The sequence below is a fragment of the Drosophila albomicans genome, chromosome 2R, assembly GCF_009650485.2.
Source record: "Drosophila albomicans strain 15112-1751.03 chromosome 2R, ASM965048v2, whole genome shotgun sequence".
In the NCBI taxonomy this organism is placed as follows: domain Eukaryota; kingdom Metazoa; phylum Arthropoda; class Insecta; order Diptera; family Drosophilidae; genus Drosophila; species Drosophila albomicans.
This window is the reverse complement of record NC_047631.2, coordinates 11565899-11577682: the sequence shown is the minus strand read 5'-3', so window position 1 is coordinate 11577682 and position 11784 is coordinate 11565899. Positions and strand designations below refer to the sequence as shown.

General features: G+C 41.7%; 2 protein-coding genes across 9 annotated transcripts in view; one reads left to right on the top strand and one right to left on the bottom strand.

Moving 5' to 3' along the window:
- Window positions 1–333: 333 nt before the first annotated feature.
- The window catches only part of LOC117576032 (unconventional myosin-XVIIIa), a 38182-nt gene continuing 26731 nt past the window's right edge, over window positions 334–11784 (bottom strand). For 2 of the 8 annotated variants that reach the window (XM_034260542.2, XM_034260545.2), the window contains 8 exons: window positions 10754–10888; window positions 10465–10692; window positions 5096–5461; window positions 4760–5038; window positions 2545–3503; window positions 2103–2486; window positions 1885–2043; window positions 334–1283 (listed from right to left, as the gene is read on the bottom strand). In XM_034260542.2, the coding sequence (XP_034116433.2) occupies window positions 1064–1283; window positions 1885–2043; window positions 2103–2486; window positions 2545–3503; window positions 4760–5038; window positions 5096–5461; window positions 10465–10692; window positions 10754–10888 (2730 nt within the window). In that variant the 3' untranslated portion in view covers window positions 334–1063. Of the gene's footprint in view, window positions 1284–1388; window positions 2044–2102; window positions 2487–2544; window positions 3504–4759; window positions 5039–5095; window positions 5462–7162; window positions 9101–10268; window positions 10401–10464; window positions 10693–10753; window positions 10889–11784 lie in introns of those variants that run through there. The other 6 variants (XM_034260549.2, XM_034260550.2, XM_034260548.2 and 3 more) reach the window with 6 other exon arrangements.
- Window positions 6523–7067, top strand: LOC127566141 (uncharacterized). The gene is made up of 2 exons (XM_052007792.1): window positions 6523–6932; window positions 6993–7067. Exons 1-2 carry the CDS (start codon window positions 6624–6626, stop codon window positions 7035–7037), a joined length of 354 nt encoding a protein of 117 aa, XP_051863752.1. The 5' UTR covers window positions 6523–6623; the 3' UTR covers window positions 7038–7067.

Sequence of the window (11784 nt, the reverse complement as noted above, 5' to 3'; positions counted from 1 at the left end):
ATACGCAGTCAAATTCACTGTTTTTGGGGTCAAGCAATTGCCTCTTGGTACCTGGCACAATTGTTACCAAACTATGAAAAGGTGTTAGAATTTATTATAAATAGAAAAAAACTTTTAGCATGCTATATTCTCAAATTTCTTTAATTTATTCCAATTTAAAAAATACTTCAAATATTTATTTATTAAGATAATAATAATCAAATAATTTTAAAGGAGTGTTGTTAACAAAATAATAAAATTTTCACCAGACCAACAGAGTACAGCAGTATTCGATGTCTGTCACTATGATTGACATTGTATTTAAACACATTTATTTGGGTTTTATAACAATATATTTATTTGTCGTTTTCTTTTTTTTTGTGTTTTTATTTAATTTAGTTTGGATTTTCAGATATAATAATTTTGCAAGTGTTTCGTATTCCAATATATAAATATTTGTATATAATATATAGTCGATGCTTTATGGGTTTACTATGTGAAGAATGATGCTAATGTTTGTATGCAAAATCTATTGAATGTAGTACCTAGTATGAGCTGTATGTACTATATGTGAAAAATATTGTTATATAAATATTGAATTTAGCTTTTTTTTTTTGTTTGATTTAGTAAAAATTGTAATTATACTCGATTTTTCATTACGCATACTTCTCTATGATTTTGAAACGCGTTTAACTAATTTCATTTCATTTAAGTTGGCTATAGGAAAATGGTCTATATGCTATAGGTGTGTAGGTCGTTTATGTGTCAAACGTTAGTTAGTGTTATTTATTTTTGTGAGAAGAATAAAACATGTTAATCACTTTTGTTTTAGATAGGGACTGTCGCAAATTAAATTAACTACGATTCCATTCGAAACGGAATTGATTATATATGTAAATGTAGATTGTGTTTATTATATTTAAATATATGTATATTTATATAAGTAGCTAATTTTTGATAATAAATAGTTAAACATATTGAACTAAACAGTAATCAAATAAAAAAACAAAACTAATTAATATTACAGAGTTCAAGAAAAATAATATGTATAATAAAGAAACATGCAGCTGCCGTTGAGATACTTCTAGGGCTTATCAACTCCATTTATTGTTGTTGCTGCGGCTGATGCTGCTGCTGTTGTTGTTCCTGTTTTCGGAGATAATGTTGTTGGTGTCGCTGCAGCCGCTGCTGTCGTTAATTTCTTAGGTGCTGCAGTTTTTGTGTCCGGTTTTGGATCCGGTATGGCTTTAGCCGCCAGTGCCAGCTTATGTATGTGTGGCGACGATGGCGACGTCACTGTTATTCTATAATAAGAAAAAGCTAATGTTTTACACGCACACACATACACATACGCACGCACAACAAGGGGGCGCATTTTGGATGGGCGTTTTGGAAGGCGGGAAATAGTATTTTTATGTTTTTTTTTTTTTTTTTTGCCGCATATGTAAGCATATGCATATGAACATATTTACAAAGCATTTTGTTTTTTTTTTATGAGTTTGTTTTTTTGTGGTTGTTAATGGGAGGCGGTTGGCGTTGAAGTTGATGTTGTTTTTGGGTCAGAGTTTGGTTTTTGGATGTGGTTGGCATGGTTGGTTGTTGTTGTAGCATGTATGAAGTAATTAGGTTAATTAGATAAGCCGGCAAATAGCAACAGACCTTACAAGCTAAGTAGCTAACTAGCTAACTAGTTGATAGTAGAATAGCAGTGGTAGTTGTTGATACTTTAGTTATACATAAGCATAAGTATAAGTATAATTAATTTCTATATACTATGTTTTGTTTGTTTGTTTCATTCGCATATATCGAGCTATTATTTGTTATTGCGTATATTGGTGCTAGTACGGTGTGCTTGCTTAGTGCTTGTGCTGCCTGCTGTTTGAGTTGACTTCGTTATCAGCGTACCTAGGGCTGTTGTCGTCCTTCTCGCAAACTATCGTGCGAGTCGTGCTTGGCGCGACACCGATGCCGTTTAACGACTGCTGTGAATTGCGCTTCACATGCACTGGCCGCAGGCGATCTTCCAGATCGCTGATGGAGCCCACCGAGCTGATGCTCTCATCACTGCAACCACAAAAACATGATTAGTTACAAGATTCAATATTTGACCAATATCTAGTTACCTTTCGCTGAGCTCTTCTTCGCCCTCCTCCTCCATGGCTTGCTGCAAATCCGCAATGCGTTGCAGCGCCAACCGCAAATCGTTCTTGAGCGCCGTGCCCTCGGATTCCATGACCTCCATTTTCTTTTCGAGGTCCTTGCGACGCGTCAAGGATTCCTGTTCGCGACTGGAGAGGGAGTGGAACTCTTCGCGCATGTCACGCAAACTCTTTTGCGATTTCTTCAGCACTTCTTGGCCTTGCATTTCGCGAATCTTTGACTGAGTGACTTCGTTTTGCAGCTTTTCTAGCGATTCCTTATGCCGGCTAACCTGCACTTCGAGGCGTGCACGTGTCGCCTGCTCCAATTCAAGGCGTGATTCCAGTTCCTTGGTGCGCATTTCCAAACTGTAAATAAATAAATACCTTGAGCACAATGTTTAAGTAATAGTAGATGTCTACTCACCGTTTTGACATGACCGCCATGGTAGGATCACCCAAGCTTTCGACATTATCTAGACGATGTTGCAGCTCGGCAACCTGTTCCTTTAGATTATTGCGCTCAGCCTCCAGTTCAGTGAGCTTGAACTCTGATTCGGAGACATTAATTTGCTCCGCATTGAGCTGTTTCACTGTCGCACTGTACTTCTTCATAAGTTCGCCCAACTCCTCTTCATTCTCCTCGATCTGGGCCTGCAGCTCAGCGCGATCCCGATGCGCTGTATTAGCGCGTTCCTCGGCATCGTTGCGTGCTCTGTGTGATTCTTCGAACATGGCCTGGACCTCGGTCAGCTCGGCCTCAGCGGTTTGTCGTGCCTTCATGGCTAATGAGCGAGCTGATTCTGCATCCTCCAGCTGATTGCGCAGCTGTCTGATCAGCGTCTTGCCGGGCGTATCGGCCTTGAGGCGTTCCAGTTGCGTTTGAGCATCCTTGAGCAGCGCTTTGTATTTGCGCAAATCGCGACGAAGCTTTTGATTCTGCGCCTCCTCGGCGTCACGATCCACACGATCGCGATCCTCCATGGATGAGAGGCGACGCTCCAGTTCGTGTTTTTCGCGCAACAATAGCGTGCGTTCTTCGTGTTCCGTTTCCAGCTGGCATTCGAGTGCCTTGATCTTCTTGTAGCCATTGCCACGCACCTCCTCCAGCTCTTCGTCACGCTGCTGTGACTCTCGGCGCGCTTCTTTACGCATCGTTTCCAGCGTCATCTCGAGACGCAGCTTGGCCTGCTCCAGCAACTGTATTTGCCCGGCCATTTCATCCAGTTCTTCCTCCTGCTCCTTGGCGCGACGTTCGGTTTCGTTCTTGGAGCGCCGCAGCTGGGCAAACTCCTCCTCGGTGCCGCCGCCAAATGTCATCTCCTCGAGTTCGCGTTGCAGTGATGCCAACTTTTCCTCTTTGAGCTCGAGATCAAGACGCGTATCCTACGGGAGAGAAAGCGAAGCACACGAATTAAAGCAAATTCAGTTTTATGGGAATAGTATTTAACCCAATTTGTTACAGCAATCCAACCTACTTCAAACAGCCGCGTTGCACATGTGGCGCTGAGACTCATGCCTGTACTTGAACACTGCCCAAACGCATGGGAATTGCTTAAAAAGTGACGATGAGAATGGGAACGGGAGTGGGAACAGCAACGGGAATGACAATCGTAATGGTAATGAGAATGGAAATGGAATGTCCGGCTAGTTATCACGCGGCCACAGTCAAAACTTATTCTTATTATTACGATTATTGTTGTTGTTCTCTCTTCTTTTTTTATTATTTATATTTTTAATATCGTTTTTTCGTAGAACTATGCGTGTGTATTTGTGTGTACTCCAGTTATCGCGCGTCGATGTTGACGTTCATGCAGCCACTGCTCGACTCGGTCACAGTCATCGCTTGAAGAAAGACACAAAAGCGGAGCGAGAGAGCAAAAGAGCACAGAGCGATAAAAACATGAGAAACACAAGCAATGAAAACTGAGCGTAACTCGAGGGAAAACCTTCTTAGAACATGCGAGAAAGAGCAGCAGAAGATCAACATAACATAGTTTGGAAGAGCAGTTAAGCATGCCGTTTGCTGTTTGCCGTATGCCGCATGCCGCTTGCATATGGTGTGGGCAGGTAGCCTCAAATTGCCATTGTACACACATAGTCTACACAGTCTGCCAGTCTGTCAGTCCCTCAGTCTGTCAAGCATTCAGGCAGCCAGGCAGGCAGTCAGTCAGGCAACGGCGTGGGTAAACAAGCTGAACGAGTTTTCAGATACAGTATCTGTGTATCTGCCGCAATGTTGCATGTGCCACTGCCACTGAAACTGGCACTGCCACTTGTTGTTGCCAGTGCTGATTATAAAATCTCCTCGCTGCTTACCCGGCAAAAGCGGCAACATTTGTCTTAGCAACATGTTGCTGAAACATATTTGTTGCCCAACATTTGTTGTCTGCGCTAGAGATGAGTGTTCAATAATTACTTCGTAAGAGTGAATCATTTTCAATTAAAGATTTCAATTACCAAATCTCATAAAGAAAAGAAAAACTAGATCTATTGAAAATTGCCTGCAGTTTTTGTAAGAGTGATCCAATTAAATTCTATTGAATATGAATAACTAATTCAGCTAACTTCGCCAATTACAACTGTTACTTAAATGGTCAATACTAATTTTTAGTATACTATTTACTAATTAATTTACTCACCGCCAGCGTTTGTTCCAGCGTAAACTTCTCGGCTTGCAGCACATCCTTCTCACGGCCGTACCGCTCCTTGGCCTGACGCTCCTGGCGCGATGCATCCTGCAGGGATTGGCACTCGGCATCGAATTTGCGCTGCTTCTTCTCCAGCAAATTGTTGCGTGCATTTTGCTCCTCGAGCAGCATGCGCAAATCATTCATCTCGTTGGTCATCTTTTGTACCTTTCGTTTCCATTGGCCCACAACCTGACGTTGTTCCTCAACTTCTTCGTAGGCATCGGATAGCTGCAATCATCCAATTAGCAACAAGATCTTAGAGCGTTTAGCGTTTTGTATTCTTACCTTCTTTTCCAATTGCTTCTTTAGCCCGACCAGCTGTTCTAGATCATGCTCATGCTGCGTTCGCAGTCTGCGTTTGGTAAACTCCAATTCCCTTGCAACACGCTCGTATTTCAGCTTATAAACGCCACCGGCGCCTTCTTCATGCTCGCCATCCTCATCTTCGGAGATGCCATTCAAATCGGACTTGGCGCATATCAGTTCCATTTCCAGTTTCTCGGTCATCTCCTGCAGATTCTTCACCTTTGACTGCTGCTCCCCGAGCTCCTTCTCGAGCTTCAAACGTTCGCCAGTCTCCGCCTCCAGTCGCTCCGTGGCTATATGCGCCGTAGAGCGTTCCTCGGCCAGATCCACGGTCAGCTCGGATAACTGCAAACAATTATTAAACATGTGTTATTACGTGCCAATTTCGCAGCAATTTGCCAAGAATTTCGCATATAAAATTTGTGTTTTGTTTGTTTCATTTCGATTCTAATTTCAATTTCGTTTCGTTTGGCATATTTATAAACAGTTGAGATATTTATTTATCTTATCGGCATGCTAAGTTTAGCAGCGAAACATTCATTGTCTACATGGCCTCAACCCAAAAAACAAAAAACATATTGAGTACAGCAACAAGATTTACTTTCATAAATGAAGAGTACTCTTGCAATTAAATAATTAAGTTGGACAACATTTGAAATGTAACTTATTATTGCTGAAAACATAACAAATGTGCCAAAATTATTATAGTATTTGTTTGCTTTTAAATATTTTTGCATATAATATATATACAAGAGGCGTGTGCAACAAGGAATTTCTATTATATTGTTTATATAAACTCTATATTTAATTTGCATTTTGACATAATTATGGAGGTTTTTCAGTGAACGTGATCTCCAAAGTTTGCCCAAAATATTCATCATAACTTATTCGGTATTTTAGCTTTCAGCTGTTCAAGTTGTATTTAAATTAAACTTAATCACTTTCTTACCCCTGAAAATGAAAAGCAAACAAACGACAGCCATGGAATATATAGATATAGATATTTTCCCCTTACACACAAGTATCGAGTCCTACGTAAAGAATTCGTTCCGTGTGATTCACGCATTTTTTTTGGTCTAAATATAAACTGAACTGAAGCATCTGAAGTGAACCGCTAACTTTCGAGACGTCTCGCAGTCGGAGGAAGCCGCTGTCAATGTCAGCAGCGACGCAGCATGGAATTTTCTACCATATGTATGTTTACTTTAGACTCTTTGATTTGTATTATAATAGGACAACGATCATTTGAAATGATGTCAACTACCCACACAGCGAATTAAACTGCTCATCAACAACTCAAGAAATAGAAATGGAAAAGTGATCGACTAGAAACACACTTAGCATCAAGTGTTCAATAAATTAACTGTCAGTTTGCATCCAATCGTTCTTCAACTACAATAAAAAGTTATTCATTTCTCAGTTTACATTCATACATTTTGGGTTTCCACATTTTTACGATAAATCTGAGGTTTTACATTTTTAAAACCATTTGATAAACTTTGTACAAATGGATAATTTTGAGACTAATGGCGACGATACTCCTTCAACGAGCGGTGCTTTAGTTGATGCGTGCCGTCCTGGTCGAAAGGTCAAACCGAGGGGCACCTTCAAAAAGGGCAGATGCAAGCCCCGACCACGAACCAAGCGCACTTGCGTCAAACCAAAACCAGCGCCAACTATGAGTGCAGCTTATAAAAATTTTGTGCTCGAATATGGACGAAAGCATCCCTCTTTAGATCCTAAGGAACAGATCAAGAAAGCAGCACGCGCCTGGTGCCGTATGCCCGAATATAAGAAGGAAAAGTATCGCATGAAGGTACAGTGGATGCCAACTATAACTGACAACATTACCGAAATTTTCAATTCCGTTAAACAGGTCGAAAGCTGCAAGAGGGAGCCAAACGCTTGTTCCATACTATAATAAACATTAATAAATTGTATTTGCAAACTACCCCATCACCTAGTTTCTTGAGTATAGGGTATTTGGGTATTTATGTGTGATTGACAAGCTCAAGGTTACACATATTATCGACAGCAAAACACTACCTCATCAAGCTCATTGTCATCCTCCTCGCGTATGGTGCGATCGTCGTCATCATCCGCCTGCATTGCGGACGTTGTTGTCGCCACCGAAGATTCTCTGGCCATGGAGTTGCCTCGCGATGTGGGCGTGTGTGGCATCTGCTTGGACAACTGAAAGGCCTTGGTCAGTATGTTCTGTGTGGAGCGAGTGCGTCCCACCGAACCACAGCGTTCCATGCTGTTCCGTTCGCGTTGTCGTTCAATCAGCGATATGGTGTCATAGTCGTCATAGCCACCGCCATAGGTTGAGGCACTGCCTGGAGTGCTGCAGCGACTGTTGTGGCCACCAACGACCGGCATACTGGCGGTGCTGCTGTTGCTATTGTGACGTCGCGAGCGGCGACCCATGGCTGTCCATTCCTCCTGTACATGATCGGTGCGCTTGAGGAAGTTTTGGATCTTTTCACTGAGATAGGCGGACGAGGTGCGCGGATCCTCGAACGAGGGCGATGGTCGCAGCGTCTGATGCACCGGTTGCCGCTTGCAACCAAGCACAAACGATAAATTCGCATCGAATACAACTGGCGAGCTCTCCAGCTGACGCATCTCGTAGGCATCCAGGCCACTACCTCGCGTATAGCTCTGCGGAAAGACGCGACGCGGCGGCGTCTCCAGGCGTGAGGAGCGCGACAAGCTGACGCTGGACTGTGTGGAGCAGCGCGAGGATATCGAATAGGCAGGACTGGGAGAGCGGGTCAGCAGACGCAGTCGATCCATGGCCGCATCGGAGGCAGATGGTGTCGGGCTGGCTCCTGTTGAGAGAGGCAGTTGCAGCTTAACCTCGTAGTGGCTTTCATTATCCTCCAGCTGGCCATTACCCAGTCCGGATGTAGAAAGCGACTGCGACGAGCGGCTGCTGCTGTTGGTGGTGGAGCGTGTGGTGTAGCTGTTGTTCTGTGTGTTCTGAGTGCGTGTGGTAGTTGTGCTTGATGATGCAGTGTGTCCATTGGTCAGCGTCTGTACGGGACTCTGCTCGCGCTGCTTGGGCAGCAGACGCAGTTGTTTGCGAGCCGAACTGCTGGGTGGCCGCGGTGGCTTGTGGCTGCTGTTGAGCGAGGTGGCACTGCCACCGCTACCGCTGCCACCGCTGTGATTGTTGTGCTTTGTGATACCATTCATGGCGGCCAGGACACGAGCCATAAACGTGGCCTGTTCCTGCTCGGACTCGGATGCGATGGCCTTCTCTAAACTACCTTCATTGTGAGCAACTTGCGACGACGACGCTGCAATGTCGGCACGATCAGCAATTGCTGCATCCACTGGGGTTGCCAGTGGTGCCATGGGGAAAGCGAGGATGTGGGGTGTGAGGGGGATGCGTGTTAGTCAAAAGGATAAAGGGATTTGGCAGAAAGGGAAAGGGGATAAAAGGATCAAATTGTGTTAGTTGCGGATTTCTTTTTTGGTCGTGTGCAAATTTTTGTGGTGCTTAGCCAATTTTGCAATATCTTCGTAAATTTCGTTTAGTTATCGATTATTCGGGGTAGGTTTCGTTTTGAGGAATCTTGTGTGATGGATTTAACGTGCTGTCAAAAACTTGAGATCGCTCTCGCTTTGCAGGCAAAATAAAATATATATATTTAAATTTAAACCCAAAATGCTATTTATTTTGGCTTAAAGCATCAAATTGCCAATATGTTGTCGTTTTGTTTTTCTTCTTTTCTTTTTTTTTTTTTGTCCGTTCTTAATTTTCTTGTTGGTTGATTTTCATTTTTATTTTCACTTTTGGCACCGTTCAACAATCGCACACACGCACGCAAACGTATCGCTTTCGGATTCAGATTCAGTATTTGAATGCGAACACGGATACGGATCTCGCGACACGGCGATCGATGTGACGGCACGGACACGGACACGGCACGATTAGGCGCCTCAAGCGTTCGCCTCGCAACTAAGCGGACTGATTTTTGTATCCGGCGGCCACTTGCGATCCGAAGCGTTGCGATGCGATGCGTGACCAGAAAAAGCTCGCCGGGCCGCCAGCTGCTTTTTGGCAAAGCGCTCGCACTGAGAGCGAAAGCGAAACCAACAACCAGACAGAAAGAGAGGGAGAGCAAGAGAGAACAAAAGAAATTGCAACATTGGTCAGCCTCGATATTGACATAATCTCGGCCATTTAGTATATAGTTATGTTAAAAGTCGAGACAACTGTTGATCTGACAGCAACTTATGTAAATGTGGAACGTGCAACCAAAGATTGCAACACAATATCACATCACAGCGGGCGAGCGGAGTCGCCAACAGCCAAAGCCAACAGACAGAGTACAGTAGCGCAATAAAGTATTATTAATGATCTTTTAGAGCATTTAAAAATATCATAGAACTCGCTATTCTTAAGTGCAGCCGCTATTCTTTCCACGCATATATACAAAAACATAGATACATATGGACATACTTACAGACAGTGTTCAATGGACTCACGCATTGCCCAGAAGCTATTTATAAATATTTTACAATAAACCAAACACGAGGCGGAAATATCGCCAGATTGCAGTTTCGAACTTATATGGTACATCGAGCCTCTATCGCAAAATGAAGTCAGCGTGAAATGGATTCCAAATGAATATCCAAGTAGTAAACATTATAAATTAAACCATCTATCAGTTGTCCTGCGGCTAAGTTTAATAGCATTTTAATGTTTAATTTGCAGTTTTTGAAGACAGATTCGCAGCACTCTTGCAAAAAGTGGCAGCACGGTCAGTTTGAAACTTTGAACAAATTAGTTTCTTAAATGCGAAATAACTATATTTAAAACGAGATTTATTTCTATTTTATCGCTCATATCTAAACATATATATATATATATATATATATTCCTACGCAAAAAGCAAATATATTGATTGTTAAATAACTGCAGATATTTCGCAGCCACACATTACTCACACTCCTCCGCAAGTAATAATCTTCGAACCAATTGTTGACGTTTCCAACTAATAATAGATCAAAGATAATAGATTTCAGATGCCTCTACATTTATCCCATTGTACAAGAACTAACAGAATATTTATTTCACACATAATTATACGCAAATATATAAATACGACTTTCTATAAAAGTGTTTATCATTTATAATGAAGCACATAGAGCATCATTCAGCGAAATGTGAAATGTATACAATATACACAACTGGTCCGATCTTGTCGCCCCAGATACTTTTTGAGGCACAGACAGAGATTGTGGCAGCCACTTGTCTTGACATCGGCGACTATTTTGCCATTTTAATTAACAACTACAAAAGCATTTTTAATTAAACTCTTTTATAAACTTACCTTGGCTTCCAATTTCTGATTCTCATTCTTGACTTCACTGCGATCGTATTCGATCTTCTCCAGCTTGGCACGCAGCATAATCAGCTCCTCGTTAGCAATCTTCAGCTGCTCCTCGGTGCGATGAACATTGAGCAGCGGCGTCACACGAACCAAAAGACGCCACCAGGGCCAATCCCTTACCGCCAAAAAGGCCTTCACATTGCGTTGTATGCAACGCACTGCCAATTCCTAAATTAACAGAAATTTCGCTTTAGCCCAAAACGATATTCGAGTATTCTCTTAAACTCACCTGAATGCGGCGTTGTGACATCTTCTTGCGAGCCAAGTAGCCGCGACAGAAGGCCTGCAGCTGGATGATACGATCCGAGAGCAACACATCTCGTTTGGCCTCCAGCTCATTTAATACACCCGAACGGAAGAGTATCTGCAAGGTGGCAAAAAAAAATAAATATTCATAGCATAATTAGTTTAGCATAGACCAAATGCAGTTGCGAAACCTTCGCAGAGATTTAAACAACTCAAAGAAGTTACGCCATTTATATTAATTATTTTCAGCGACCTTTTGAGTTGAAGGTGTTGTGCTCTTAGGTCTCTGGAATTTATTTAATTGAATAGCCAATGTACATCTTCATTCATATGCACATGTGTAAATGCAAAAAGTTGTATTAAATTAGAGAAAACGTAACGTTAACTTTTGAGCTAGCCAAAGTGAATCTCTAAGCTATAAACAAAGTTTCGTTGCAAAAACTTTATATGACAATTGCAAATGTACTGCGGGTCAGTCACCTTTAGTCTCTGAGATAGGTGTTCATACGGACGGACGGACGGACGGACAGACGGACAGACAGACAGAGATAATTTTGCAAAAAATATTGTATTTTGACAGACTTAGACTTAAGAAAAACGTTGTCTTCATTCATACTCGTTCATTGACCTTAATATTTTCTTAGATAATGAAAAAATTAATATTTAATTTATAATATGTTTATGCAATAACTATGAACTGCACATTAATCTATTGCCGATTCTAATACAAATTGAGAATTCATTATACAAACTCACATTAGATATCAACAAATCAGAATTAATTATATATTTAATTCAATACGCTTCATATCTGCCAATTAACAGTTAATTGGTTAATAAATAAAATAAAAACGATTTAGTTAAGAGGGCTTCACTACGGCGTAATAACCATAATAGTTAACTTGTAATACTAACACGGTTTCACACAATATAATATGCATAATACAGTTTATATTAAATCACCGCTCATATTTTACACCTTCTTTAATAAATAATTTTCACATTACTTATCTG